The 26,347-nt window shown below is 36.2% G+C and overlaps 1 protein-coding gene across 1 annotated transcript in view; it reads right to left on the bottom strand.

Moving 5' to 3' along the window:
• CAND1 (cullin associated and neddylation dissociated 1) overlaps nt 1–26,347 on the bottom strand; it is a 45,718-nt gene that overhangs the window by 11,649 nt on the left and 7,722 nt on the right. The window contains exons 2-10 of the mRNA XM_049883807.1: nt 25,388–25,531; nt 19,506–19,660; nt 13,015–13,138; nt 11,031–11,287; nt 10,838–10,943; nt 9,495–9,640; nt 5,307–5,599; nt 2,337–2,478; nt 497–1,990 (exon numbers count right to left, since the gene is read on the bottom strand). Coding sequence (XP_049739764.1) covers nt 497–1,990; nt 2,337–2,478; nt 5,307–5,599; nt 9,495–9,640; nt 10,838–10,943; nt 11,031–11,287; nt 13,015–13,138; nt 19,506–19,660; nt 25,388–25,531 — 2,861 coding nt within the window. The remainder of the gene's footprint in view (nt 1–496; nt 1,991–2,336; nt 2,479–5,306; nt 5,600–9,494; nt 9,641–10,837; nt 10,944–11,030; nt 11,288–13,014; nt 13,139–19,505; nt 19,661–25,387; nt 25,532–26,347) is intronic.

Genomic DNA, 26,347 nt, shown 5'->3' with positions numbered 1-26,347 from the left:
CTAACCCTAACAAGAGGGCAATAATAAGATCTTCAAATATTTCACTCAGAAAGCAATTTCTAAGAATGAATGGCCATTATTACCTTCTGTCTAAAGGAGACCAACTAAAGATCTGAAAACTCTTCTAGGAGCCTTCATGTGAACAAAGTACTTTCACCAATTTTAGTGTTATAGTTGGTACTAGGAGGTTCTTAACTCAAGAGAGATTTATCTTTTCCATGTTTTAAGACGTTAACAGTAACATTAAAATATAATGACCTTAGGAACTAGAACAGACTTACTTAATCATTATCTAGGTTATTCTCTATCCTTTTTAACAACAAAATGTCATTTGAATATGGCTCCATATCATAACATAAAGTAGTACTTGTTCATCATATACTTAGCTTCTACATGTAATAAAATACAGACATGTTTTAATTTCATTAGGCATCTCTCAAGGCAATCAACTGTCAGTAAAACAAAATTTTTTATATCAGAAAAGCTAGGTACCCACCCGATATCAAGTAACCTTTAAGCCGTGGAAGGAGAGTTTCTGGGTCAATTAGAGTGAGTTTGCCGAGGCATTCAGCAACAACATTTCTGGTTCCTTCTTCTGCACACTCACAGTGCTTTAGTAATAAAGCCCAGATGTTTTCAACATACGGTTTAAGGCCTACCACTGATGCAGAGCTAATGATCTCCTTCAAGGAATGAAGCAAAAGATACTGCCTCTTGGGCTGACTGGTTATTTCTTGTAAGACAAATGGCAGATATTCAGGAAGGTTGCCCACACTAATGCTGCCTAATGCATAGGATGCAGCTGATTTGACTTCTTCACTAGGAGATGAGAAGGCTTCTAATATTACAGATTTCAGTTCCAGCTGCCCACTTAAGTCAATATGATGCCCAACTTCTCCAAGAGAAAGCAGAGCTAAGAGACGAATGGAATCTGTAGACCTTGAGTTCTTGACATCTTGAATGAACTGACCTACCACAGCTGGTCCCTCTTTAGGACATGCGCGAGTAAGGGCAGCTACACATTTGGCAATGGAATAGTAAGACTGCTTGTGAGTAAGAGCTGTATTCTGAGAGTAAACTGGACCTGTCAGCATGCGCAGCAAATCCATGTATCCTAGATTATTTGTTCCAGTGACAACCAGAGCTTGGAAAAAGTCTAGCATGGCACTAAGAGCTCCTCCCTGCAACAAAGGTGATCTTACAAGTCCAATTAATTCATTGAGAATGGATCCACTTATCTTTGAAAGGGAGGAGGGATACACTTTTGCCAGTGTAGTAAGAAAACTGATAGCCATCTGAGAAACATGCATATCACTTTCACTGATAAGAGGTGGGAGCTCATCTAGAACTGCATCAATCATGGCTGCCGTCAAGCTGTCACTATAGTTTTTAATTAGAATATCTAGGGCAGAAAGGGTACCCAGTTTCAGAGCTCTCTGGTTTTTCCTGAGAAAGGAAGCAAGGATAGGAACCCCTTCTCCCAGGACAGGCCTCAAATCTATCTTCAAAGGTGACCCAGCAATCAGTGTCAGCGCCTTCACTGTAGTTAACCGGGTAATTTCATTCTTTAGTCTCTCCAAGAAAATCTGAAGTGTATTAGGCAAGTCAGAACCCAAATTGTCTCCAAGGTTGCAAATAATTTGTCCCATACAAGAAATAGCCCTTTCCTTGACCTCTTGATCAATGTCAGCTGCTTTTAACCTCTTAATGGTACAAGTAAATAAATCTTTGATATAAGGAGTTGCATCAAACGAGGAAGGCTGATCTAAAGGACGAATTACTTTGACAAGCTGTTGAGTAACGAGAAGTGCTTCAGATGTAATCTTGTAAAATGGGTCTCCAACACAAGCGACCACTGGAGGGACCAAAGCCTGCACATGAGGATGGAAGACTTGAGGAGAGTGGTTACAGAGAATTACATATAGACATGACAAAGCATCAATCTTCAAATTCGATGAGCTTGATTTATCATTCAGCGAGAAAATGATTCCTAAAAAACCAACAGCAAAAAAATCCAATCATTTCGGCACACACTTTTAAGAAAAAATTAGAAACCAATCCCTAAAATACTGCTAGTTTCTCCCTGATCATATTATCCCCTAAAGTAGTAGAAATTCCACAACCTATGATAAATATTACAGCCAAAGACTTTAAACTTTTTACTTGCAAATTTCTAATTTCAAGTGCCCCAGATGGTTAGATTAAGAAGTTAGTTCTATGCAGATTAAGTTGTCACAAATTTTCCTTTTGAAGGAAACAATTATTTCAAACTTATCTAAGTCTTGATAAAGAATCTATAATAAGGTCCTCAATGAGATTTACTATTACTCTCATACCTGGTACAAGTACAGGAATGTGTTGCGTTAGGGCCCCAGGTAATACATTTACCAGTTCAGTTAACATGTTAAAACAACACTGCCGGGTCTTCACACTTTTTTCTTTCATCTGTTTGTGCAGGGCTTTAACAATGTTGGGGACCTGTAATTATCACATACTCGTTAGTTGGCTCAGCACTGGTTACTTCCCATAATACATTTAACGTGAACTTGGGGGACAGGGACAAAGGGAAGAATGTACTTTTTTTAATTAACTTCATAATTCAGTTATTGCTGCTGCTAATAACACGTTACATATGAGCACAGTTTGGTGCGTGTATCACATGCTCCCTTATAATTTATTTGCTTGATATCGATATATAAAAGATGGAGAGAAGTTGTCATTTAGCTTCCCACAGACTAACAAAACAGTCTTCCCTGATTAATTTTTAATTATGAAAAGCATGAGACCAAATATAAATCTAACCAAATAAGATGTTTTTCAACCAAAATTTTGGAGCATAATTTATAATTGGTACTTTGAACAAAAATAGTACAGATAAACATCAAAGAAAAAAAGACAAATTATGGAAAAGCAACCTCCAAACAAGTCTTTTTTTTTCTCCCCCCAGTTTGCTGTTGTAACATGCAGTACAATGAATTACCTAATACGGCCCATCTGGCCACAGTCTTTGTGACTCACACACAATAACTGTATGAGACTATGCAGTATAACAAAAGTCGTTGCCGTGGAGTCAATTCCAATTCATAGCGACCCTATAAAACAGAGCAGAACTGCCCCATAGGTTTTCCAAGGAGCACCTGGTAAATTTGAACTGCCGAACTTTTGGTTAGCAGCCGAACTCTAACCACTACGCCACCAGGGTTTCTTAAATAAGGTATAAAAACTAAAACAAGGGGATTGGTCAGTTTTGTCATCCCACTAGGCTTAAAATGAGCCATCCCAGAGGCAAGGAAGAGAAGATCTCAACATCACCAAGAAAGAAAAGCCAGGAGTGCCAGCTCGTCCTTTGGACTCAGTATTCCTGTGCTGAGAACCTCCCAAGTCCAGGAGACAGAGAGAGGACCTGTAGCACGGAATACAGAAAGAGACAGCAGAGGCAGCAGAACCAGGATGGAGAGGTGGAGCTAAAACACCAGAGGAAGGTGAGAAGCAGTGGCAGAGAAACCGTGGCAAGAACCAGGAGACCAGCAGGAGACAGCCAGCCTATGAAGCAAGAATGCTGAGTGATTTCAGGCAGGAGGCTTGCTGGCAGAGTAGTGTGCCTCTGGGCACTTGGTGGAGCTAGGTTTGCTGAGCACCTTCAAGCCGAGGCTTACCGGCAGAGTGGGGGGCCTCAGGGCACTTATCAGCAAAGCTAAAAGAGCTCTGTAACACTTGCCCAAGCAGGGCAGAGGTCAATGGGCCAGAAAGAGGCCTGCCTGCGGGCACGACTGAGGAGAGGCTCTCCTGATGGAAGCAATATATCCTGAGCATTCCCGAACCTGAACTGTAACCTGTTACTTCTCTGATAAACCCCCTAACTTTGAGTATGGCCTGTGAATTCTGTGTGGGCATTGCAATGAATTATCAAATTCAGCAGAGAAGTAGAGAGTGCCATGGGACGAATGGCTAGTGTCAGAATTGGTAAAGATGGTGGAGAGAGGAGGTAAGTCTGACCTCTGTCTCACAGCAATCAGCCTTGGATTGTGGATCTGTATTCTTCTTATGGAGTGAGAGGTCAGGCCATTCCATTTTTACACAATGAAATCAATCTCACTTCAAATGCAGCTACAAGCAGCAGGTGTATGATTTGAAGACATCTGCTCTAAATTTTCTATCATTCTGTTAGTCAATAAAACCCAGTGGGATTTCTACTGAAAGTTCTTAGGGCTGCCAGGAATATAGACAGAGCTTCTAAAATCCTTCAGTAGCAAAGCAGGTAGGACTTAAAAACTACACAGATGCTTGCCATAACTGAACAATGATCTGAAAACCAGACACAAAAGAAAACACTGATCTACTTTGCCATAGGATCAAAAAATTTCACTACTACTTTACTATTCTAAATAGTAGCTAACTTCTGTACCCTAACTTAATTGCTTATGTCATCACACATTTTATCTCACTTCCTTCTATAATTAATCTTCAATGTTCATCATTATGAGTAAGTTTATCACCAATTTATGTACACTACTTGAAAATAAGATAGGTGCAGTATGTGCATGCTCTCCTCCTGCAGTTTAGTTGTTTAGTCCCTCTCAACATTTGTTCTATAATCAATAAAAATTCACATACATTATATAACCCATAGGCTGCTGTAGAAAATAGAGTAAGATAAGAAAACACAAGGCGTATACTAAATAATAAATGGGAGCTTTTTAGAATGTTTAGGATCTTGGTAAAAATGTTCTAAAATGGAAATTGTTTATTTTATTAATAATAAGAACTGGCATATATCAAGCCCTTACCACATAGTAGGCACTACACTAAATGCTCTGTGCATATGACCACATCTCTCACGGCCTTGCGGGGTAGGCATTTCTAAGTAAATCTTTACTACAAATGAGAAAGATGAGGTTTAGGAAAATGACTTAATAACCTGCCAATATCACACGGCTAAATAGGAGTGACATTGGCTATAAATACAAATAGTCTGATTCCACAGCTCTAAGATTTCTGTTAATGTCAAAGATAAAGATTACTAAATCTTAGACTATTTTAACAGTCTACCAGGTAAAATCAAGAATACTTCAACTGAGATGAGAAAGTTTTTAGTATCACTATGCACTTTATGCACTACTTTATAAAAATATCCCAGATAGCGTCAATTCCCACATCAGCTTAACACTTCTAGTAGCAGTATTAATCAGGTAGTACTTAACTATTCCTCTAAAGATATTTTGGAACTCACATTTATATATAAAAACATAATTCAAAATAAAATCACATTTATTATCATGATTTTGTAACTGTCAGTTTAAACCAACCTGACTCTGAAGCATTGTTAAAGGTGTTTCTCCCTGTTCCATTGCATCAGGGTCACAAAGCCAACTTTGCACGGGACGAGTTTGCTTCAAAAGAGAAAGGTATGCATGGAAAACATCTGCCTTTACATTCTCTTCACGCTCTTTAAATCTGGATATCAGTGCAGGAGAGACAGTCTTGTAGAATTCTGGAAGCATTTCATGTCTTGTGCTAACTACAGCATCCAAGCACTTAGCAGCTGCACGTCTCACTTTCCAACTCATGTCATCATCATCACTGTATTCATCATCACTCCCTAAAGGGAAGTTTTATTATAAGTAGGCTACTGATCATAAGTATATTGTTTAATATGAAGAGTAGATTGTTATTCAAAACTAAAACAGTTTTTCTGAATTTTCACTAACATATACAGCAATAGGCAAGTTTAAAAAATAACTGAACTGTGACAGATCTATGTAGTCTGTTACTTATGTAAATTTGCACATAAATTAATCTCTAAAGAAAATGATGACTATGTTTTTAATTTGTAAAGCATTTTCTCATTTATTGTGGGTAAATACACTGCTTATTTAACCTTTAAAATAATTAACACTAAGCTTTAGAATATAAATATTTGTGAAAACATAAATTTCCCAGCATTTGAAACAATACGAATATAAGTCCATTTCAAAAGGCTCATTGTACACTACTAGAAAATCAAACAATTCATGGAGTTTTAAAGATAACCAGTGAAGTGGGTTTGTGGGTATAATGATGTGATAAAAAGAACGGTCACCAATCCCTTTCCAACTCATACCACTATCACTGTACTCATCATCACTCCCTAAAGAGAAGTTTTAATATAAATAAGCTATTAATTATAAGGAAAGTATACTATAAAAGAAACATGTTGTAGGACTAATTTTCTAGAGGGAAAAAAGAATCCATCAGATTTCTCTGTGACTGCAAGGCTTTTCACTAAATTTGTTGCTGGGCTGTTAGAACAAATATGCAAATCCTCAAACTTCCAAATTTCACCTTAATTTTAAAAAGAAAATCCTGCCCATTTGAAAACAGAGAATAATCTTCTCCAAACTCTTTGCATTAAACCTTAAGCAATATTCCAAGTATAAACATTATGAATTATATCTCATTTACATTTGGTAGACAACTTTCTCTGTGTATGAATCTATAAAAATTATTTGGTTCTAACACCATCAGGCCGAATGAGTTGGGTAACATACAGTCAGGAGGGCGGCAAAAATATCAGCAGTTCTCAGACAAAGTCTACAATTATCTAACAATTTTGTTATTCTTAGTTAAGGCTATACCAGAAAACCAAAACCAAACCCATTGCTGTCGAGTCAATTCTGACTCATAGCAACCCTACAGGACAGAGTAGAACTGCTCCATAGGGTTTCCAAGGAGAGGCTGGTGGATTCAAACTGCTGACCTTTTGGTCAGTGGACAAGCTCTTAACCACTACACCACCAATAATTCCTTAGTGAGAGAAAAAAGATGTCATCTCCTCATTGACTTATGTGCCAATTAGGTTTTTTTCCCCATTTTTCCTTCCCAGTTGCTGGCGAATCAATTCCAACTCATGGTGATCTCATGTGTGCCGGCACAGAACTGTACTCCACGGGACTGTGAACGGCTCATTTTCCCAAAGTAGATCACCAGGCCTTTCTTTTGAGATGCCTCTTGGTAGACTTGAACCCTCAACGTTTTGGTTAGCAGCCGAGTATGTAAACCATTTGGATCACCCAGGGACTCCTCCAATTAGCTTAGCAACAGCTAAATGTAGCCAGCCAATGCCTTAGGAAATTCTAGTATATTTAATAAAATTTTCCAGTCTCCAAAAGATTTACTTGATTGTGTCTTAGCACACTGCAGGGACACTCAGGCAAATATTGCCAAATCTATGGCATTTGATTCATTCGCCAACACCTATTTAGATAAAAATTGGAAGGTAATACCAAAATGGATCATCTACTTAAAAGCAAATAAAATTTTCCTCATGTCAATATACTATGGGAATTGCATTCCAGAAATACAAGCTTTATTGAAAACAAGGCTATAAGAAATTAACAAATGCCCCAATCACTGAAATTATGTTGATTATATGATTTACAGCAATACCATGATGGAAAGGAAATATATTAGGCACAATCCATATAACTGAGAACTTAAAAAATGCTAAGAAGGGAATGTGAGAGGAAAGCCTTAAGGTAGGAGAATGGTTGAGGCAGTATATGTGAGAAAAAGTAAATCAGGTAAAATGTCAAGGTTTTTGGTCAAAGCAACTAAGAATGGAGCTGCCATTCAGAAACGGAAAAAGCTAAGGAAGAAATAAGTTGGGCACAGGGATGGAACTACACAGAAGGTATTTTAGACATTTAAGCAGGAATATATAAATTAATCAGTTGGATATATGAACTCTGAATTCACAGGAGAGACCTATGAAGATAAATCTGGGTTGTCAGCATACTGATATTAAAGCCAGAAGATTAGTGAGCTCAACTAGGGGATAAGAGTACAACAGGTAAGTCCAAGCACTGAGCCCTGGGATACTCCAAGGTTCAGTGGTCAAGGAAAAGAAAAGCCGGGCATGAAAGACTGAGGAGTAATCTCAAAGACAGGGCTAAACCCAGAAGACTACGGTACCCTGGAAGCCAAACAAAGAAATGCTGAGACTGAATAATAGGTAGAGCAAATATCTGAGGTCACTGGTGATCTTGTCTATCACTGGAGGAATGGGTTCTAGAGAGGATGGAAAGAAAGAAACTGGAGATCACTCTTTTCAGGGGTTCTGCTGTAAAGAAATTGGACAGTAGCTACTATGGAGTCAGGGGAAGTTATTTTGTATTTGCTTTTGTTTTGTTTTTTGAAGAAGGGTACAGACTTCACAGAAAAGTCACTAAGTAAATTCACTTAAAGGATCAAACTAATTGCTTCCATGAACAACTGCCTCCTTTGCCGTGAGACAGAAGAACTGCTACCATTACTGATCAAAAGGAAGGAAATGCAGAAAAGAACTTCAAATTCTCATGGAACTCAGACTTTCTGGAGCCAAAGAGGCTGGATGAACCCCTGAAACTACTGCCCTGAGATAATATTTAACCCTTAAATCAAAAATATCCCTTGGCACCTTGTTAAAACCAAATAATAGTTTAGTTTAACTAGTAACGAATGTCTGCCTCAAGCATTGTACTTTTTTAAGAACTGTCTATATGGGATCAAATTGTCAACAGCAACTCAAAATACTAAATAGGAAACTTAGGGGTCAGTGAGTTTATGTTAATGGGGGAGGAAAAATTCAGAAAAGAAGGATAAGAATGGTTGCACAACTCCAAGAATGTACTCATTATTACCGAATTGTACTCGTAGAAACGACTGAATTGGTTTTTTGTTTAGCTGTGTATATAGTCAACAACAACAACGAAAGAATCAAACTAAAGACTACTACTAAAAATAACAGGAAATCCACATATCCATATACCTACTAACACACACCCATTTAAACATCTCTATTATAAAAAAAAAAAAATTTTTTTTTTTTTTATTTATTATGATACTCCCAATATAAGCAGAAACAACTAAACACATGCAACCACCATCTCTTGAGGAACTGTTCCTTTCCAGAGGAAAATATCACAAGTCACAGCACTATGACCATCAATCTTAAGTGCCTCATATGAAAGTAACATACATGTATAAGCAAACTAATGTTTTTCAAAACCAAACTGCTCTGAATAAGTATATTTTACAGGTTCAATTGCTTTTTATAATATTGATTTCTCCCTCACAAAAACACTTTGAGAAAATTTGAAGGAAAAAAAAAACAAAACACAAATAATTGCTAACCAAGAGATAGTAGCAACATTATTTTTCCCTGCATAATTAAAAAGAAAATAAAATTGGAACACAATTTTTATTACCCACTTCTTCACTGAACTTAAGAGCATTTTTTACTTCCTTAAATATTCTCTTAAAACATGATTTTGAAGGTGTTACAAAGCACAGTTCACTACACTGATGCAGTATAATTTATTTAATTAATTTGTTATTGATAAATATTGAAGTCATTTCCATTTTCATTACTATAAACAAACAAATGGTAATATCTGAGGTAAAAATCATCATCTGCATCTACGTCACTGGATCTCTCATGAAAATTTAACAAATTCCTTGTATTTAATTTGAAATACCTTGGTCATCATCATCACCACCATCAGCGTCCATAGCATTTTCATCTTCATCTTCATCATCATAATTATAATTCGGGTCATAGGTAAGATATTTAAGACAAATATTTATAATGGTAGAAACATGAGGATACACTTCCTTAGGACATCTGAAGAAAAAACAAAAGCTACGTTTGAATCACTGTGCTTTTCTCCTTAATTTCAGTATCTGCCACATCTTCCTTTAATGCCAGAATTTCTGCCCTTTAACATAAGAAAGTAGTTGTTAACCTCTTCAACACCAATGACCCTTGATCTTTCTATCCCATGGACTTCATATCTTAAAAATTTACATTTCAAATCATACTTACTTAATCAATTATAAGATGAACTATTTTTTCACATGTTAACATCATTAAGATCAGGATAATTTTTACAACAAATGGTATCTCGTGGTTAACGAGGTATATTATAGAGAGAAAACTATGTTCTATCTTCCCATCGTGTGGCTAGAAGATCAAGCACAGATGAAGATGTTTTTTCAGCAACTAGTATTATCTGTGAAAATGGCAGTGCACATTCACCTGGGTTTGGTCTTCTACTTAAGTGTTGAGACCACAGAATATACAAATGCCCACACAGCCAACAAATAGAGAAATGATTTGTGTTTTTTAATTAAAGAGATGGAAATGAATCCAAGAATTTCTGATTTTAATGATTTGATAAAAGGCCATTTCTCAAAGCTAAGAGTGGCAAAGGATTACTGCAGATAACAGCCAGAGAGGTCTCAAGGACACTATGATACTACACCATCAGTTCTGACCAAAGGTAAAATATCTGGACTTCTAGTACATAAATGCATAATTTTTATTAAGCTTTTTAAAAAGTATTAGAACCAAGGTTTCCAAATTGAGAACCAGTGCCATAGCAAAATGGATGACTTAGCAATATAGGCCTTTTAAAAAACGGTTGAAAAAAGACATTAAATTCACTATACGTTTCTGCCCAGACAATTAATTTACCCTCCTCATCTCTTAGGATAGAGACTACATTATTGTACTGGCATCTCTTCTCTTCTAAAGAAGCTAAATCAAACCAAAGATTCTTAAATAAATCAAAATGATGAGAAGGAAACACTTTCAGAATAAATGCGAGGACTGCACTTTAAAATAGTTAAGATGACACTCACTTGGACTATTGTATTGGTTATCAGTTATTGTGCTGTTTAATGAGAAACTAATTAAAATACGTGTGAAGTCCAAAATGCCAGTAGAATAACCCGTTTCTCCTCACAAACCTAATCTAGATCTTAGTTACTATTCTATTATTAAGGAAAGAATTTAATTATAGAAAGTTTAAAAACTTACCTTCTTACAAATGATTCAAAGGCTTGAATGCAGTATTCTCTTAACTCATCATCATCTACATTACAAAATTTTACCACCAAAGGAATTATCTTCTCAAGGTATTCACCTAAGAAAAGCATAGAAATTCTTAAAAATACACAGGTATTTTGTTTTAAATTAAAGAAAACTTCAAAACGTTTTAAACATTTCTTACCTATTCTATGACCAGCTTGCCTACTAATAGCAGCAATACATTGTATATAAGTTCTTGTTGTTGACATGGAATCATTTTTGGACAGCTCTGACAACAGATGTTCAATGAGATCTACAAAAACTATATTTCCACAGCTCATAACCAGGTGGCCAAGAGCGATAATGGTTCTTTTCCTCACTGCAAGTCTAGGGCTGGTCAACTGGGGGAGTAGACAGGTCAGAATTGAAGGATGGAAATTAACAAGAAGTCCTCCTTGCCTTAAAATAAAATAAAAAAGAAAGAAAACAAATGAATTCAAGATGCCTGCACAGTGCTGAAATGTCTGGCCTCTGATCTCAATGTAAATATTTAAAGAGCACAAATTTAGATGACACCAAATTTAGAATGAAAGGAACACTGAATTTTCACTGTCTCTACAAATGCTACTAAAAATGTAAGCTAAATGAAGCAACTTTGAAATTTGTATATTCCAACTACCTACTGGATTCTAGACCAATACTGCCAATTTTACGATATTTTGAAACCACTGGCTTTAAAAAGAAAAAAAGCAATCTTGTCAGTTTTCCCATTCCCAGATCTCTAAATTACTTTTTCTATTGACTATATATATTTTGGGGGGGAAGGGTCACATTGCTCAAAACATTATTAGCATCTACACTCTTTCCTCTCCCTACCTTTCCTCTATACATCTATACGCTACATTTCACTCATTCTGTTGGTCCAACCCAGATGTGCAATTCATTGAGTCAACAGTCGTCAAATACATATGACGTGCCAAGACAGTACTAGTGATAAAATCACAGAGCACAAAAGTCTGGCTGGATTCTCACTAATTATCAAATTAAGTATAAATTCCTAACCCACCCCCACATAATCCCAATATTCTGGGAAAAAGAATAAAAGGTTTCCCAACTCCAAGATTACTTATACTGACGTATCCTACCTATACCTGGGTGTAGCCACCTATGTTAAGTCCTACCCATTCTTCAATACTCAATTCAAATGCCACTCTTCCCATAAAAACTTCGTTGATCCATATCATCAAGTAGGAGCCTCTGTTTTAAATCCCAAAACACACTATACTCCTACTTAGTATTTAGTCCCACTCTACCTTATAATACAGCTATCTATGTTCTTATGTCCTATACTAAACTCTTTGTATGCCAGGATGCTAGCTTCTCTTTTACTACACATGTATCACATGAAGAGCCCTGGTGATGCAGTGGTTATTAAGTGCTTGGCCACTAACCAAAAGGTCGGCAGTTCGAATCTACAAGCCACTCCTTAGAAACGCTATGGGACAGTTTTACTTTGTCCTATAGGGTTGCTATGAATCGGAATTGACTAGACAACATGTTTACAGGTACCACATGAAGGTACTTAATTATTTTCAAGTTGAACTGAATTAGCCACAAGTAACATATATACAAATAATTATGACCTGTAATGATCATGAAAATCAGGAATAAACTGAAATTGACAGGTCCTCTGTGGTATTTTTCACTAGGAGTTGGTTAAGTTTATCTTCCAAAGTTTGACTTCCAGAGGAAAGTAAAAAAGGAACAAATGTATAAAAACAAGCTCCTTCCTCCCCCAAAACATGTAGTATGAACACAGTCACTGAAGTTCAACAGCACTGCTTTAACTGGAAGATCTGTGCTCCCACAAGCGCACCTCCTTATCTAAACAGATAGTTCTACTCAAAAATATGAGAGTAAAATAAAACACGAAAACTGTGCTCAAACATTTAAATCCTAAATTTGATTACTTTTTAGAACTGTGAAAACATGTTTGCTATGCCGTATTACACGATAATCATAATGAACTTACTTCTCCCCTCAATCTCGACCACACACATTTACGAAACAGCCACAATTTGAAACATGAATAAGTTTGGACCAATTTTATTATATTTAGAGGAAGGCTTTTAATAAATGCACATAATATTTGTATTATTAGAAATGCAAATAAAAGCCACACGTACCTGCTCAACATATCAGCCATAATATCCAAGGCTTCTAGCTGAACAGAGACATCTTCCTGCTTTGCTATAGCGCTGGTAAGACGTCCAGTAATCTTTTTACATACGTTAGCAGCTAATGCAGAGCCTGAATAAATCAATCAGTAACAGTTTCAAAATAAACATAATTCTATTTTATATTCATGGAGTTACCAAATATTCAACAACTAAACCTGCTGAGACTCAAGAGATCTGTGCCAGAAAACTATGTACAGTCATGCAGTATTTAAGGTCCACAATACGTTCTGTTAAATAGGACATTACATGATGTGGAAGTTGTATGAACTCCACATTACCTACAGGCAGTCTCTGGGTTACAAACGTCCAACTTACAGACAACTCGTACATAAGAATGGACTGCCATAAAGCCTATGATATTAAAAATTTAAACTAAATACGTGCATGGTTCGTAGTAACTACCTTGTGACCCTCATAAAAACACTGCACGGTTTGACGGTATTTCGTAAGTGTTATGTCCCCTAAGTCCTGTTCTCCAATCGGAATTTCTATTATAACCTTATGGGACCACGGACATATATGTAGTCAGATGTTCCCCACCGGCCATTAGGCGGCACAGACTGTCTATCAAAAAGACCACTTTTTACTAAGATAATTAGACATAAGCAAGAATAAGAGATAATACAACTGCAAAAGAGGTAAAAGACATACGTAAGAGGACAAAGATTTAGTAGGCTCTACTGGAAAACTCTACCACTTGTCTGTCAGTTTGTCAGACTGTGATGCTTGCATGTTCCTGTGATGCTGGAAACTATACCACCGGTATTTTCAAATACCAGCAGGATCACCATGGTGGACAGGTTTCAGTAGAGCTTCCAGACAAAGAAAGACTAGGAAGAAGGACCTGACGATATACTTCCTAAAAAACTGGACAGAAAAAACCTTATGAACAGCAGCAGAACACTGCCTGATATAATGTCAGAAGATGAGTTCCTCAGGTTGGAAGGCACTCAAAATTCGACCGGGGAAGAGCTGCTCCTCAAAGTAGAGCCGACCTTAATGACGCAGATGGAGTCAAGCTTTCAGGACTTTTATTTGCTGATGTGGCACAACTCAAAATGAGAAGAAACAGCTGCAAATATCCATTAATAATCAGAACATGGAATATATAAAGTATGAATCCAGGAAAAACAGAAGTTGTCAAAAGTGAAAAGGAATGCATAAAGATCGATATCCTAGGCATCAGTGAGCTGAAATGGACTAGGGTTGGCCATTTTGAATCATGTGGTCTACTGTGCTGGGAATGACAAATTGAAGAGGAATGGCATCATATTTATTGTCAAAAAACATTTCAAGATCTATACTGTCAATGATAGGATAATATCCACAGGCCTATAAGGAGGACCATTTAATATGACTATTATTCAAATTTACACACCAACCACTAAGGCCAACAATGAAGAAAATGAAGATTTTTACCAACTTTTACAGTCTGAAACTGATGAAACATGCAATCAAGATGCATTGATGAGTACTGGCGATTGGAATGCCAAAGTTGGATATAAAGAAAAAAGATCAGTAGTTGGAAAATACGACCTTCGTGATAGATATGACACCAGAGACTGCATGACAGAATTTTCCAAGACCAATGACTTATTCATTGCAAATACCTTTTTTTCAACAATATAAACAGCGACTATTTAATTGGACATCACCAAATGAAATACACAGGAATCAAATCAACTACATCTGTGGAACGAGACAACGGAGAAGCTCAGTATCATCAGTCAGAACAAGGCCAGGGGCTGACTGCAGAACCCCTCATGAACTGTTCATATGTAAGTTGAAGACAAAGCTGAAGAAAGCTAAAATAAGTTCAAGAGACCCAAAGTACAACTTGAGTACATACCACCTGTAATTTAGAAACCATCTCAAGAATACATCTGACGCATTGAACACTAACGACTGAAGACCAGATGAGTTGTGGGATGACATTAAGAACATCGTACACGAGGAAGATAAAACGTCATTAAAAAGACAGAAAAGAAAAAAAAGACCAAAGTAGATATCAGACAACACTCTGAAAGTTGCTCCTGAACACAGAGCAGCTAAAGAAAATGGAAAAAATGATCAAATACAAGAGCTCAACAGATTTCAAAAGGTGGCTTGTGCAGACAAGGTGTTATAACGATAAGTACAAAGATCTGGAGTTAGAAAAACTAAAATGGAAGAACATGCTCGCCATTTCTCAAGCTGAAAGAATTGGAAAAAAAAAATAAATAAATCTAAGCCTTGAGCTGCAATACTGAAAGACTCTATGGGCAAAATACTGAATATGCAGGAAGCATCAAAGAAGATGGAAGGAATATACAGAATCTCTGTGTCAAAAAGAACTTGGCAATGTTCAACCATTTAAGGAAGCAGCATTATAATCAAAAACCAATGGTATGGAAGGAAGAAGTTCAAGCTGCACTGAAGATATTGGTGAAAAAAGAGACTCAAGAACTGATGAAATACCCATTGAGATATTTCAACAAACAGATGCAACGTTGGAAGCGCTCATTCCTCTATGCCAAGAAATTTGGAAGACAGTTACCTGGCCAACCGACCAGAAGGAAGCCATTTTTTGTGCCCATCCCAAACAAAGGTTACCCGAGGGAATGATAAATTATCAAACAATATCATGAATATCACACTCAGGTAAAATTAAGCTAAACATAATTCAAAAACTGTTTCAGTAGTACATCAACAGGGAACTGCCAGAAATTCAAGCCAGATTCAAAAAAGGACGTAGAACGAGGGATATTACTGCTGATGTCAGAGATGGGTCTTGGCTGAAAGCAGAGAATATCAGAAAGATGTTTAACTGTGTTTTACTGACTATGCAAAGGCATTTAACTGTGTGGATCATAACAAATTATGGACAACATTGCAAAGAATGGAAATTCCAGAACACTTAATTGTGCTCATGCGGAACCTGTATATGCATCAAGAGGCAGTCGTTCTAACAGAACAAGAGAATACTGCATGGTTTAAAGTCAGGAAAGGTGTGTGGTAGGGTTGTATTCTTTCACCATACCTATTCAATCTGTATACTGAACAAATACACCCAGAAGCTGGACTATATGAAGAAGAACAGGGCATCAGGACTGGAGGAAGACTCATTAACAACCTGCGATAGGCATCTGACACAACCTTGCTTGCTGGAAGTGAAGGGGACTTGAAGTACTTACTGGAGAAGATCAAAGACCACAGCCCTCAGTACGGATTACACCTCAACATAAAACAAAAATCCTCACAACCGGACCAATAAGCAACATCGTGATAAACAGAGGAAATACTGAAGTTGTCAAGGATTTCATTTTACCTGGATCCACAATTAACATCCATGGAAGCAGCAGTCAAGATATCAAATGATGTATTGCATTGGGCAAATCTGTCGTAAAAGAGCTCTTTAAAGTGCTAAAAAGCAAAGATGTCATCACTTTGAGGACTAAATTGCTGCTGCCCCAAGCCAGGATATTTTCTACTGCCTCATATGCTTGTGAAAGCTGGACAATGAATAAGGAAGACTGAAGAAGAACTGATGCCTCTGAATCACGGTATTGGAAAGAATATTGAATATACCATGGAGGCTGCCAAAAGAACAAACAAATCTATCTTGGAAGAAGTACAGCCAGAATGTTCCTTAGAAGCGAGAATGGCTAGACTTTGCCTCAAGTACTCTGGATATGTTATCAGGAGGGACCAGTTCCTGGAGAAGGATGTCATGCTTGTAAAGATCAGTGAAAAGGAGGAAGGCTCTCCGTGACAGACTGACACAATGGCTGCAACAACAGACTCAAATGCAGCAACGACGGCAAGGCCGGCACAGGACTGGGCAGTGTTTGACTCTTTTGTACACAGGGTTGCTCTGAGTAGGAAAGGACTCAGCAACAACTAATGACGACTACACTGGACAACTATTTGTATGTACTGCCATGAACACAGGCTAAGGAGCCAGTAGTAGCTTAAGTGCTTGCAACTCTAGGTTGGAAAGCAGTAACAAATTTTTTTCTACTAGAGTCCTCTATTTTATCAGTTACTGTCCAGTCGATTCTGGCTCATGGCGACCCCGTGTGTTCCAGAGTAGAGCTGTGTTCCACAGGGTTTTCAGTGGCTGTGACCTTTGAGAATTAGACTACCAGGCCTTTCTTCCAGGCGCTTCTACGTAGGTTCAATCCACCAGTCTTTCTGTTAGTAGCCAAGCACTTAACCTTCTGTGCCACTCAGGGACTTCTTTTAAATATCAATGAATTAAAACAACAACAACAACAACACATACATAAACACATGCACACATGTATTTCAAGCTCTAGTGCTTAATTAAAAAAAAAAAAAACCTGATAGCTGACTACAATTCATCACACTGCCTGACTTTATTTATAAACATTCTGCTTTTGCTTTTGTTTATGTCTAGTTTGGGCTTGAAAACAAGCAACCTCTTATCCTAAGTTTATGCAAAGCATTATGCACCAGCTGAGTATTTAGTCAGAATAAACTCTAATATGGTCCTCTCCAATCCAAAAATTCCTTAAATTTATTATAAAGTAGAACTGCTGTTCCAAAGGACTCATAAATCAAGGTCATTACTACAAGTAGTCTCCAACTTACAAAGAATTCGAGTTACGACAAACCGCACTTATTACGGTCCCCCCCCTTTTTTTTTTACATCTTATTGTTAGTAATATGTACTACATAAAATGTTGCAGTGCAAAATTTGCTGATATCATCATATCTGCAAGCTTATATGTAATGTTTCCAGCCGCGAAAGACAAAGATCAGATTTATAAAGATGCTGATAATAAAAAGCAGTAATAATGAAAACTTAAGAAACAGGAGGTATTCGATATAACGTCAGAACCAATTTATAATGGAGATGTTGGAAAGCAACCCCATTGTAAGTCAGGGACTATCTGTACTTTAAAATAAGTCATATTGTTACTGAAAGTAGGAGAAACACAAGAACAAGAAACAGTGAACATAAAAACCTGAATGGTTAAGAGAATTCGTTAGATCCAAAACCTGGCTAAATGTAAATACGTTCCAATGAGGAAAATATCAACATAGGTATTACAATTATAAATAACATACATCAGAAAATACCAAAACAGCTATTACAATTATAAATGATATAATACTTTATTAAAACAATTAATAAAGGTAAAACAGCATTGGTATGAATAGAGTGGAAGAGGCATCAGCTCTGGATTAAAAGAATAGATCTGAATCTTCACCCAACCAAGTACTTGAAATTTAAGGTAAATTAGATAATCTAACCTCTCAAATTTCAGATTCCTCATCTATAAACCAGGGATGTCAAGATCTCTCATATGGGTGACGCTTCAACTAAAATAATATACATGAAGCAACTAGTATCGATAATCAGCATTAAAAAAAAAACCCTGCTGCCATCAAGTCAATTCTGACTATTGGCAGCCCTATCAGAGTAGAACTGCACCATAGGGGTCCAAAGCTGTCATCTTTATGGAAGCAGAATGACACATCTTTTTCCCGTGCAGCAGCTGGTGGGCTCAAACAGCCAATCCTTCAGTTAGTAGCTGAGCTCTTAACCACCACACCACCAGGGATCCTCAATAATTAGCATACCGGAAATTATGCATAGTGAATGATAAATATTTGTTAAGTAAATTAATGAAATCAATATGCCCACACTACACTACTACCAATCTAAATCCTCACACTCAATAAAAAAGATAATTTCACCTCATTTGCAGATGAGACAATAATTTTTATCCTGCTAATAGCTAAAAAAAAAAAAAAATTTTTTTTTTTAAATAGCTAAATTAAAAAAATAATAATATATATATATTTTTTAATACTAAGCAAATAGCTTAGCAGGCAAGACCAGTTCTAAAACTTACCACATTACCTAGACATTTCTGTCAGAGGCCAAAAGTTAACTGGCAAATTCATTAATTATAGTTTTAAATTTTTTAAATATGAAATTTAGCGTTAAAAGACTTGGCCTTAATTAAAGCTACTAGTAAGCCCAACTATTCACAATCACGATCATGGCTTAACTGTGTAAGTCTTACATAGTAAACTCTTATGTAAAACAAAATCAATACAGAAAACAGAGATAATCGGAAACAACTCATGGTTCTGAACTAATGTTTTGTTAGTTGAATAGATTAGTGTTAACTTTACAGTCGTCACAAATATATCAATATAAAATCTCCAATGCAGAAAATTCCTTCAGAACATGATATACTTAAATTCAATAAAAATAATACGCATTTAATACTGAAAACTAAATCTATTTTGAAGCAAAACTAAGACTTCAGACTTTAATTTTTCTTAATTGTTCAAATGGATGCATACAAAGATCTTTTAGGACACTCTTCCCCCCTCCCCCAGCCAGGGAAAAAAAGAGGTAGGTGAGAAATATCTCCAGGTAAAAAGGAAAGAGGATGAAAAAAAGCACTCTTGCTTACCACTGGAAGCTGGAGGAAGTTCTCCAATTACTGTTTTAAGGCCAATACTTGAAATATCTCGAAGTTGTTCTTTATCAGAAAGCATGTTAGTGCAGAGGGTATCTACAATTGTCTCTACTTGGTATTCTTTCACTTTACTCACTAGAGGGCCAAGACTGTAATATAAAGACAAAGAAAATGTTTAAATCTAGATAAACAAAGAAAAATAGACAAGTGGAAACATTAACTTTTCTGCCTAGCAACTGTCAACAGACAGTGCACAACAAGCCTGTATCATAAATAGTATACAAATAAAGGTATAAAAGAAATCTATGATTGATAAGCTCCTTGCATTTGGCTTCCAATTTTTTCCCATTGATTTCGAGTAGAATTAGTTCTATTCTATGATCCCAAAGCACCTTGTCTTCTTAGTAGTATTTTATACTGATACTAAGGTCTGATATATGGCCACTAAGTTGAATGACGTCTTAAGCAAGGGCAGAGGGAAGTTCTTCCCATATAATTTAGCACACAGCAGGAATAATGTTTGCTACACAATATTCATTGAAGGATCATGATATTCAAGGCTGTACGGAACAAAGAGCTACACCCTCATCCACTGCTCGTAGGAATGTACAACCCACAGTGGAAATCAGTTTGGCAGTTCCTCAAAAAGCTGAGCATTGAACTACCATATGACCCAGCAATCCCAATTCTAGGTATACGCCCAGAAGAAATTAAGGCAGAAATGCAAACAGAAACCTGTATACCACTGTTCACTGCAATACTTTTTTCCCAATAGCCAAAACGTAGAAACAACCCAAAAGTCCATCAGCAGATGAACGGACAAAAAAATCTGGTATATACACACAGTGGAATACTACTGAGCCATAAAGAGAAATGCAGTTCCGACACACGCCACTACATGCATAGACTTTTAAAAACATCATGCTGACCGAAATAAGTCAGGTGAAAAAAGACAAATACTCTATGACCTATATGAAATACCCACATACATACAGAAACCAAAGATTATTAGTTTTTTTACCAGTGGTAGAGGGGAGGGGGAAAGGGAGGTTTTTTGCTTAGGGGGCATTGAGTTTTGTTAATGGTGATAGAATGATTTGCAAAAGGATAGCAATGAATGGTTACACAACCTGAAGAACGAAATCTCTGAATTATACATATAGAAATTGTTGAGATGGCGTATGTTTTATTTTCACCACAATAAAAGAGAGAGAGAAAAAAAAAAGAGGTACAAAGGAAATATGGCCCCTATCTCCAATAAAGGTACAATCACACAGACTACTTACGAAATAAACTAAAGGTATGCACTACTCTGGTTAAAAAAAAAAAAAACTTTAAAATTCAACGCTAGCATTTAAATGACAAGAAATTGCACATAACAGATTTTTAGGTACCAAGCTTTGACAGTCTGACAGAAGAGTATTTAAATGGAAGACAAATTCTTGCAAAGATGTAGAGACTAGAATGAGTATAATGCATATTGAAAGAAAGGAGTAAAAGGAATTGCTTGACACAAAAGGGAGATGAAAAACACAATAGGAAAGGTAGGGCATTGAATTTAAATGTAATGTGGTAAAACTGGAAGTCACTGTGCTTTTTCAAGCATAAGCAATACAAAGAAGAAAGTCTAATTTGATAACTGTTCAGATCAATGTCTTCTATACAGGTGCTCAATAAAAAACTGTTCACTGACTACTGCTGACCAACTGCCTGACTGAAGAAGTAGTGGGCAGTGAACTTTGGGGGATTAGAGGAAAAAGGGAAAAAAATACACAAAGATTGTCTGGAGTAATCCAAGAGCCGCCTAATCCAAAATGATGGCAGTGACAATACAGACATGGCAGATATACGGACAGATGGGATACACTGAAGACTGGAAGATAAAAGAGGTTCCAGAAGTAAATGTAAAGAGTCCCAGCTTCCAGTAATGGCACAGTAGCTTTGGTGGGCTACCCCTCCTACAGAAAACAACTGTAAAATCTCAAAAACAATACCTAAAAAAAAAGATTGAATGCCAGAACACAACAGAACAAAGTCTATCCAGAATTCTATGTCCTGCAAAATCACCCTTCAAAATGAAGACAAATTTTCAGGTAAACAGAATGCATCGTCACTACACCGACAAGAAATTCTTTAGGCTAAAGGAAAATTTCACCAGATGGTCATTCAGACCTACAGAAAGGGTTAAAAGTCAACAGAAATGATACATGTGCTGATGCGTAAAAAGTATGTGTATGTGTATTTAAAAGACTTTTTTTTTTTCCTTCTAACTATCGATAATACTACATTGCTGAAACACACATACATACTTACAAATATATAAAAACAACGGCAGCACCACCAACACTAGGAAGGTAAACGGAATCATGTAAACACAAGGTTTAAATAATTTACATCAAGTGTTCAATATTAACTAAATACACTGTGATAAATTTAAAGTGCAATTTCTACCTGTCAATGTTTATCAACAGAAATTAAAAATAACAATAAACCCATTACATTTTAACATAAATAACATTTTTAAAAAACTATATATTCTCCAAAAAAAAAAAAACAGAATAGCATTGTTTCACATTTTTGCAAATTTCTTTAATGTCTGCACTTAAAACACAGCTGCCTTCTCATATTTGCTTTTCCATTCAACCTGTTGTGATAGCACACATCAGGCAGCCTCTGGAAAATTACACTGTGCCCTCAGGAGAAAGTTAAGAGTCAACAGGGCAGATGACACCTTAGTATTATTCACGATAGTTTTGACCCCATTGACTTTTTCTAACTTTTAAAATCAGGTTGTTTATCTTTTTTATTATCAAGTTGTAGGAGTTCTTTATATATTCCGGCTTAGCTCCTTTGGCAGATATGTTTTATAAATATTTTCTTCCAATTTGATGAGGTTAAGCTTTTAATTTTGATTTTAAATCGATTTTAGCTTGAAATAACTACATTAACCAAGCACATAATACTAATCTGCTCTTATATTCCTGGGATGAACCCCACGTGGTAACGACATTTATGACTTAAAACATTGCTAGATTTTATTTTGAACATTCAAATAAAAATGGTCCATAGTTTTCTTTTCTTGGTGTTATCTTTAGCCCGGACAAGTTATCATATGCGTAAATAAAATAAAAGACTGGGAAGTTTTTATATTTACTCTGTGTTCTGGAACAGTACCAGAATTGTCTGTACTAGAATTATCTGTTCTTTCAAGTTTGAAAGACTTCTGTAAAAGACTTCTGGACCTGGCTTTCTTCCTACTAGCAAGCTCTTTAACAATTTTACCAATTTCTTGATACGGCTACTTGGTAATTTATCTATCAGTTGGGGCTTTCCCCTCCTCCCAGAAACTGCTCTTAAATGGTTTATCCATCATGATTTTATTTTATTTACATATTATTTGCTGTCTATATCATAATTCCTTTATTTTCTTGAATACATGTTGTTTCCTCCTCAGACACCTTAAATTATAAATTTAAGTGTAAAATGAAGTCATCAAAAGATTAAAAGGCTCAGGTTCCTAATCAGTTAAGATTCATACTCAAGTGAGTAACAGCTATGCACACCTCCAAACTCTGTTTGAGAACGGAGGGTAGAGGGGCAAGGACTACATTTCAGTATCATTTTTAAAGGCTAATAAATGTTCAGCATATTTTGAAGTTTAATTTTGTTTACTAGGCATTAAAAGGTGAAATATAACAATTAAAGATTATATGCTTACTTGCATTATTCTACAACCTATCACTTTTTAAAGACCCATTTTATTTTAAATTTGCGAATGTCTCAAATTAAAGAAAGGTGTGCTGTACCTGTATCTACAAATTCTACGCTATCGATGGTTTCTCAACTTTTTGCCTGCTCTTACAGCAGTTACGTCCAACATTAGCCCTTAACAAATCAAAATATTTTGTAAGAAAATCCAACAAAAAGACCACAAACCCACTCAAAAATGGGCAAAGGGCTTGAACAGACATTTCACCAAAGAAGATAAATGGCCAAGAAGCATGCAAAAAGATGCTTAGTCATTAAACCCGTTGCCATCAAGTCGATTCCGACTCATAGTGACCTTATAGGACAGAGTAGAACTGCCCCAAAGGGTTTCCACATTTGCTTTTTATTGAACTTTTCTGTTTTCTTCAATCTTCATGGAAGCAGACTGCCACATCTCCCTCCTGCAGAGTATCTGGTAGGTTCAAACCACCAACCAACCTTTTGGTTAGCAGCTGAGCATTTAACCACTGCACTACCAGGGCTCCTTAGCACAGAGCAGAAGATGAGAATGACCATAGGGACATCAGCAATTCCACTCCTAGGTATACACCCACAAGAATTTAAAGAACACAAACTGATACTTGTACACCTATGTTCACTGCAGCACTATTCACAGTAACCAAAAGGTAGAAACAACCTAAAAGTGCATCGACAGATGAATAAACAAAATGTGATATATATACAGATACACACACAATGGACTATTTTCCTGCCATAAATAGAAATGAAATTTTGATACATGCTACGATGTGGATGAACCTTGCAAACATTGTGCTGAGTGAAGTAAGTCAGACACAGAAGGACTAGCAATATTGTCTGATCCACTTACATAAAGTATCTAGATTAGGCAAAAGCATAGAGCCCACAGTTTATTCGTGGTTACCAGAAGGTGGGAGAGGGAAAAGGAGAATCACTAACTGCTAAGGGGCGCTGAGTTTCTGTTAAAGGTAATGAAAAAAAATTGGAAACCGTGCTGACAGCTTCACAACATGGTGAGAATAATATCACTGAATTGTACACATAAAAATGGTTGAATCGGAAAATGTTTTTTATACATTTTTACATATACATGCAAATCTATACATACTATATATAAATACATACATAAACATATATATATACACACATACCACAATAACAGGAAACCCCATAAAGGAGTAATAATGAGACAATCCTTTATTTAAATTGATACCAAATATGATATGACACACAAAATGACATAATTACATAATTCAATTTTTATATGAAATTGAAGGTTATATTTACTACTAACTTAGTATGTAAATTATTAAGGGTTTCTAAAATTTGGTATTCACAAATTAAAACAGGTATATTAACAGAATTTACTGAGAACTCAAATGTTGGACCCTACTAAGAATAAGAAGTCCAAATGCCAACAACATACCTAACAAAAAGCTCCTACTGCATTTTACACACAGAGTTCTCACGATTTTTAGGAAAGATACTTTATTATCATTGGGTTTTAACTGCAATTATCCTTTATTAAGAGTTTTATAAATACTATCAGTTTTTATTTTCTTTAATCTTTTTTTTTTTTTTTTTAATCATTAGGTTCTTAATGTTCTTCCCACTGGAATACAGAGACAGACAGAGGCAGGTAGGCCTTTTAACCTAGTTTTAAAAAAAGAAAATCAGGCTGTGATCTCTAAGTGAAAGAACTACTGTTTCCGGAGTTTCCTACGTACATTTCTTAAGAATTAAGAGAAATTAATTCAATGAAAGCCACATTTAGTCTATATATAAACTATAAAGAAAAGTATTATATGTAACGTATTCGAACACTAAACATTCTCCCCTGTTTAAAAAAAAAAGAATTTCCATTGCCATCAAGTCACTTCTAACTCACAGCAATGCTACAGGAAAAAGCAGAACTGCCTCATATGGTTTCCAAGGAATGGCTAGGGGATTTGAACTGCTGACCTTTGGTTAGAACCTCAGCTCTTAACCACTGTGCCGCCAGGGCTCTAAACATTTACCAGTTACCTAAAAATTCTTAAAGAAAACTGTAGGATGACACGGTATAATGCTACGACTGGGTACACTGAGTTATTGAACCAATGGGGACAAGCAAGTAAAAAACAACTTACCATTTGACAGCTAAATTCTGTACCTCTCCATTTTTATCTTCCAGTAACTTCAAAATCATTTTCACCACTTTCCTTTCACTATCGTCATCCAACTTGATGGAATCTTTCTGCAATTCTGTCATCAAATCATTTGTAGCCATAAACCTATCCAAAAAATTGAAATTAGTTGGTAATTTAAAAAGCATCAATAAAAAAAATCATTTTTAAATTCAATGCTATCATTTATCCAATAGGAACAGAGTATATCACAAAATTGGCATCCATTTTTTTTTAAGTGCTCAGAAATTTAAACTAAAAAGTATTACAGACAATGGTAAACTGTGCTTAAAATTCATATCCATAATATTCATATTTTTTTGAAGTCCTGATACGTACTTTTAAGTAAGGTACTATTATCCAAAATTCTCCAATCTCATCTTGATTTCAGATTTACTGACAAGACCAAGAGTCAGTGTTCTTTTATTCTAATTAATTCTATCACTGCTCTGGGTGGGGATGAGCTCTTCTTTACTTTTTCTCTGCATGCAATTTGAACTATAATTAGGAAGCTCTTAACCACAAACATTATACACCATCCCTTCGTAATAGTGTATGCTTTGGGTTGTGGGGTGGAGGTGGGAGAGTTCTATATTACTAACTGCTGGAAAATTTTGAAAATGTGAATTCTCATCCCCACCCCAAGCTATTAGGTATATTCTCAAAATGGTCAAGAGAACAGAAAGTAGTTCTATGTGACATCTACCCCCCATTCCCTTAAGAATCACAGCCAAAGAAGGTTTAATACTAAGTATTGTTGTTTTTTTTTATTGTTGTTAGCTGCTGCTGAATTGCCCCTGACTCATAGTGATCCCATGTGTTACAGGATTAACTGTCCCATAGGACTTAACAGCACCGGGTTTTCCATACAGAGCTTTCTTGGCTGTAATCTTTATGCAAACAGATAGCCAGGCCTTTCGAAAC

This window comes from Elephas maximus, chromosome 4 (assembly GCF_024166365.1).
Source record: "Elephas maximus indicus isolate mEleMax1 chromosome 4, mEleMax1 primary haplotype, whole genome shotgun sequence".
Taxonomy (NCBI): domain Eukaryota; kingdom Metazoa; phylum Chordata; class Mammalia; order Proboscidea; family Elephantidae; genus Elephas; species Elephas maximus.
Note: the sequence above shows the minus strand (reverse complement) of the source record. Positions and strands in the feature narration are given on the sequence as shown.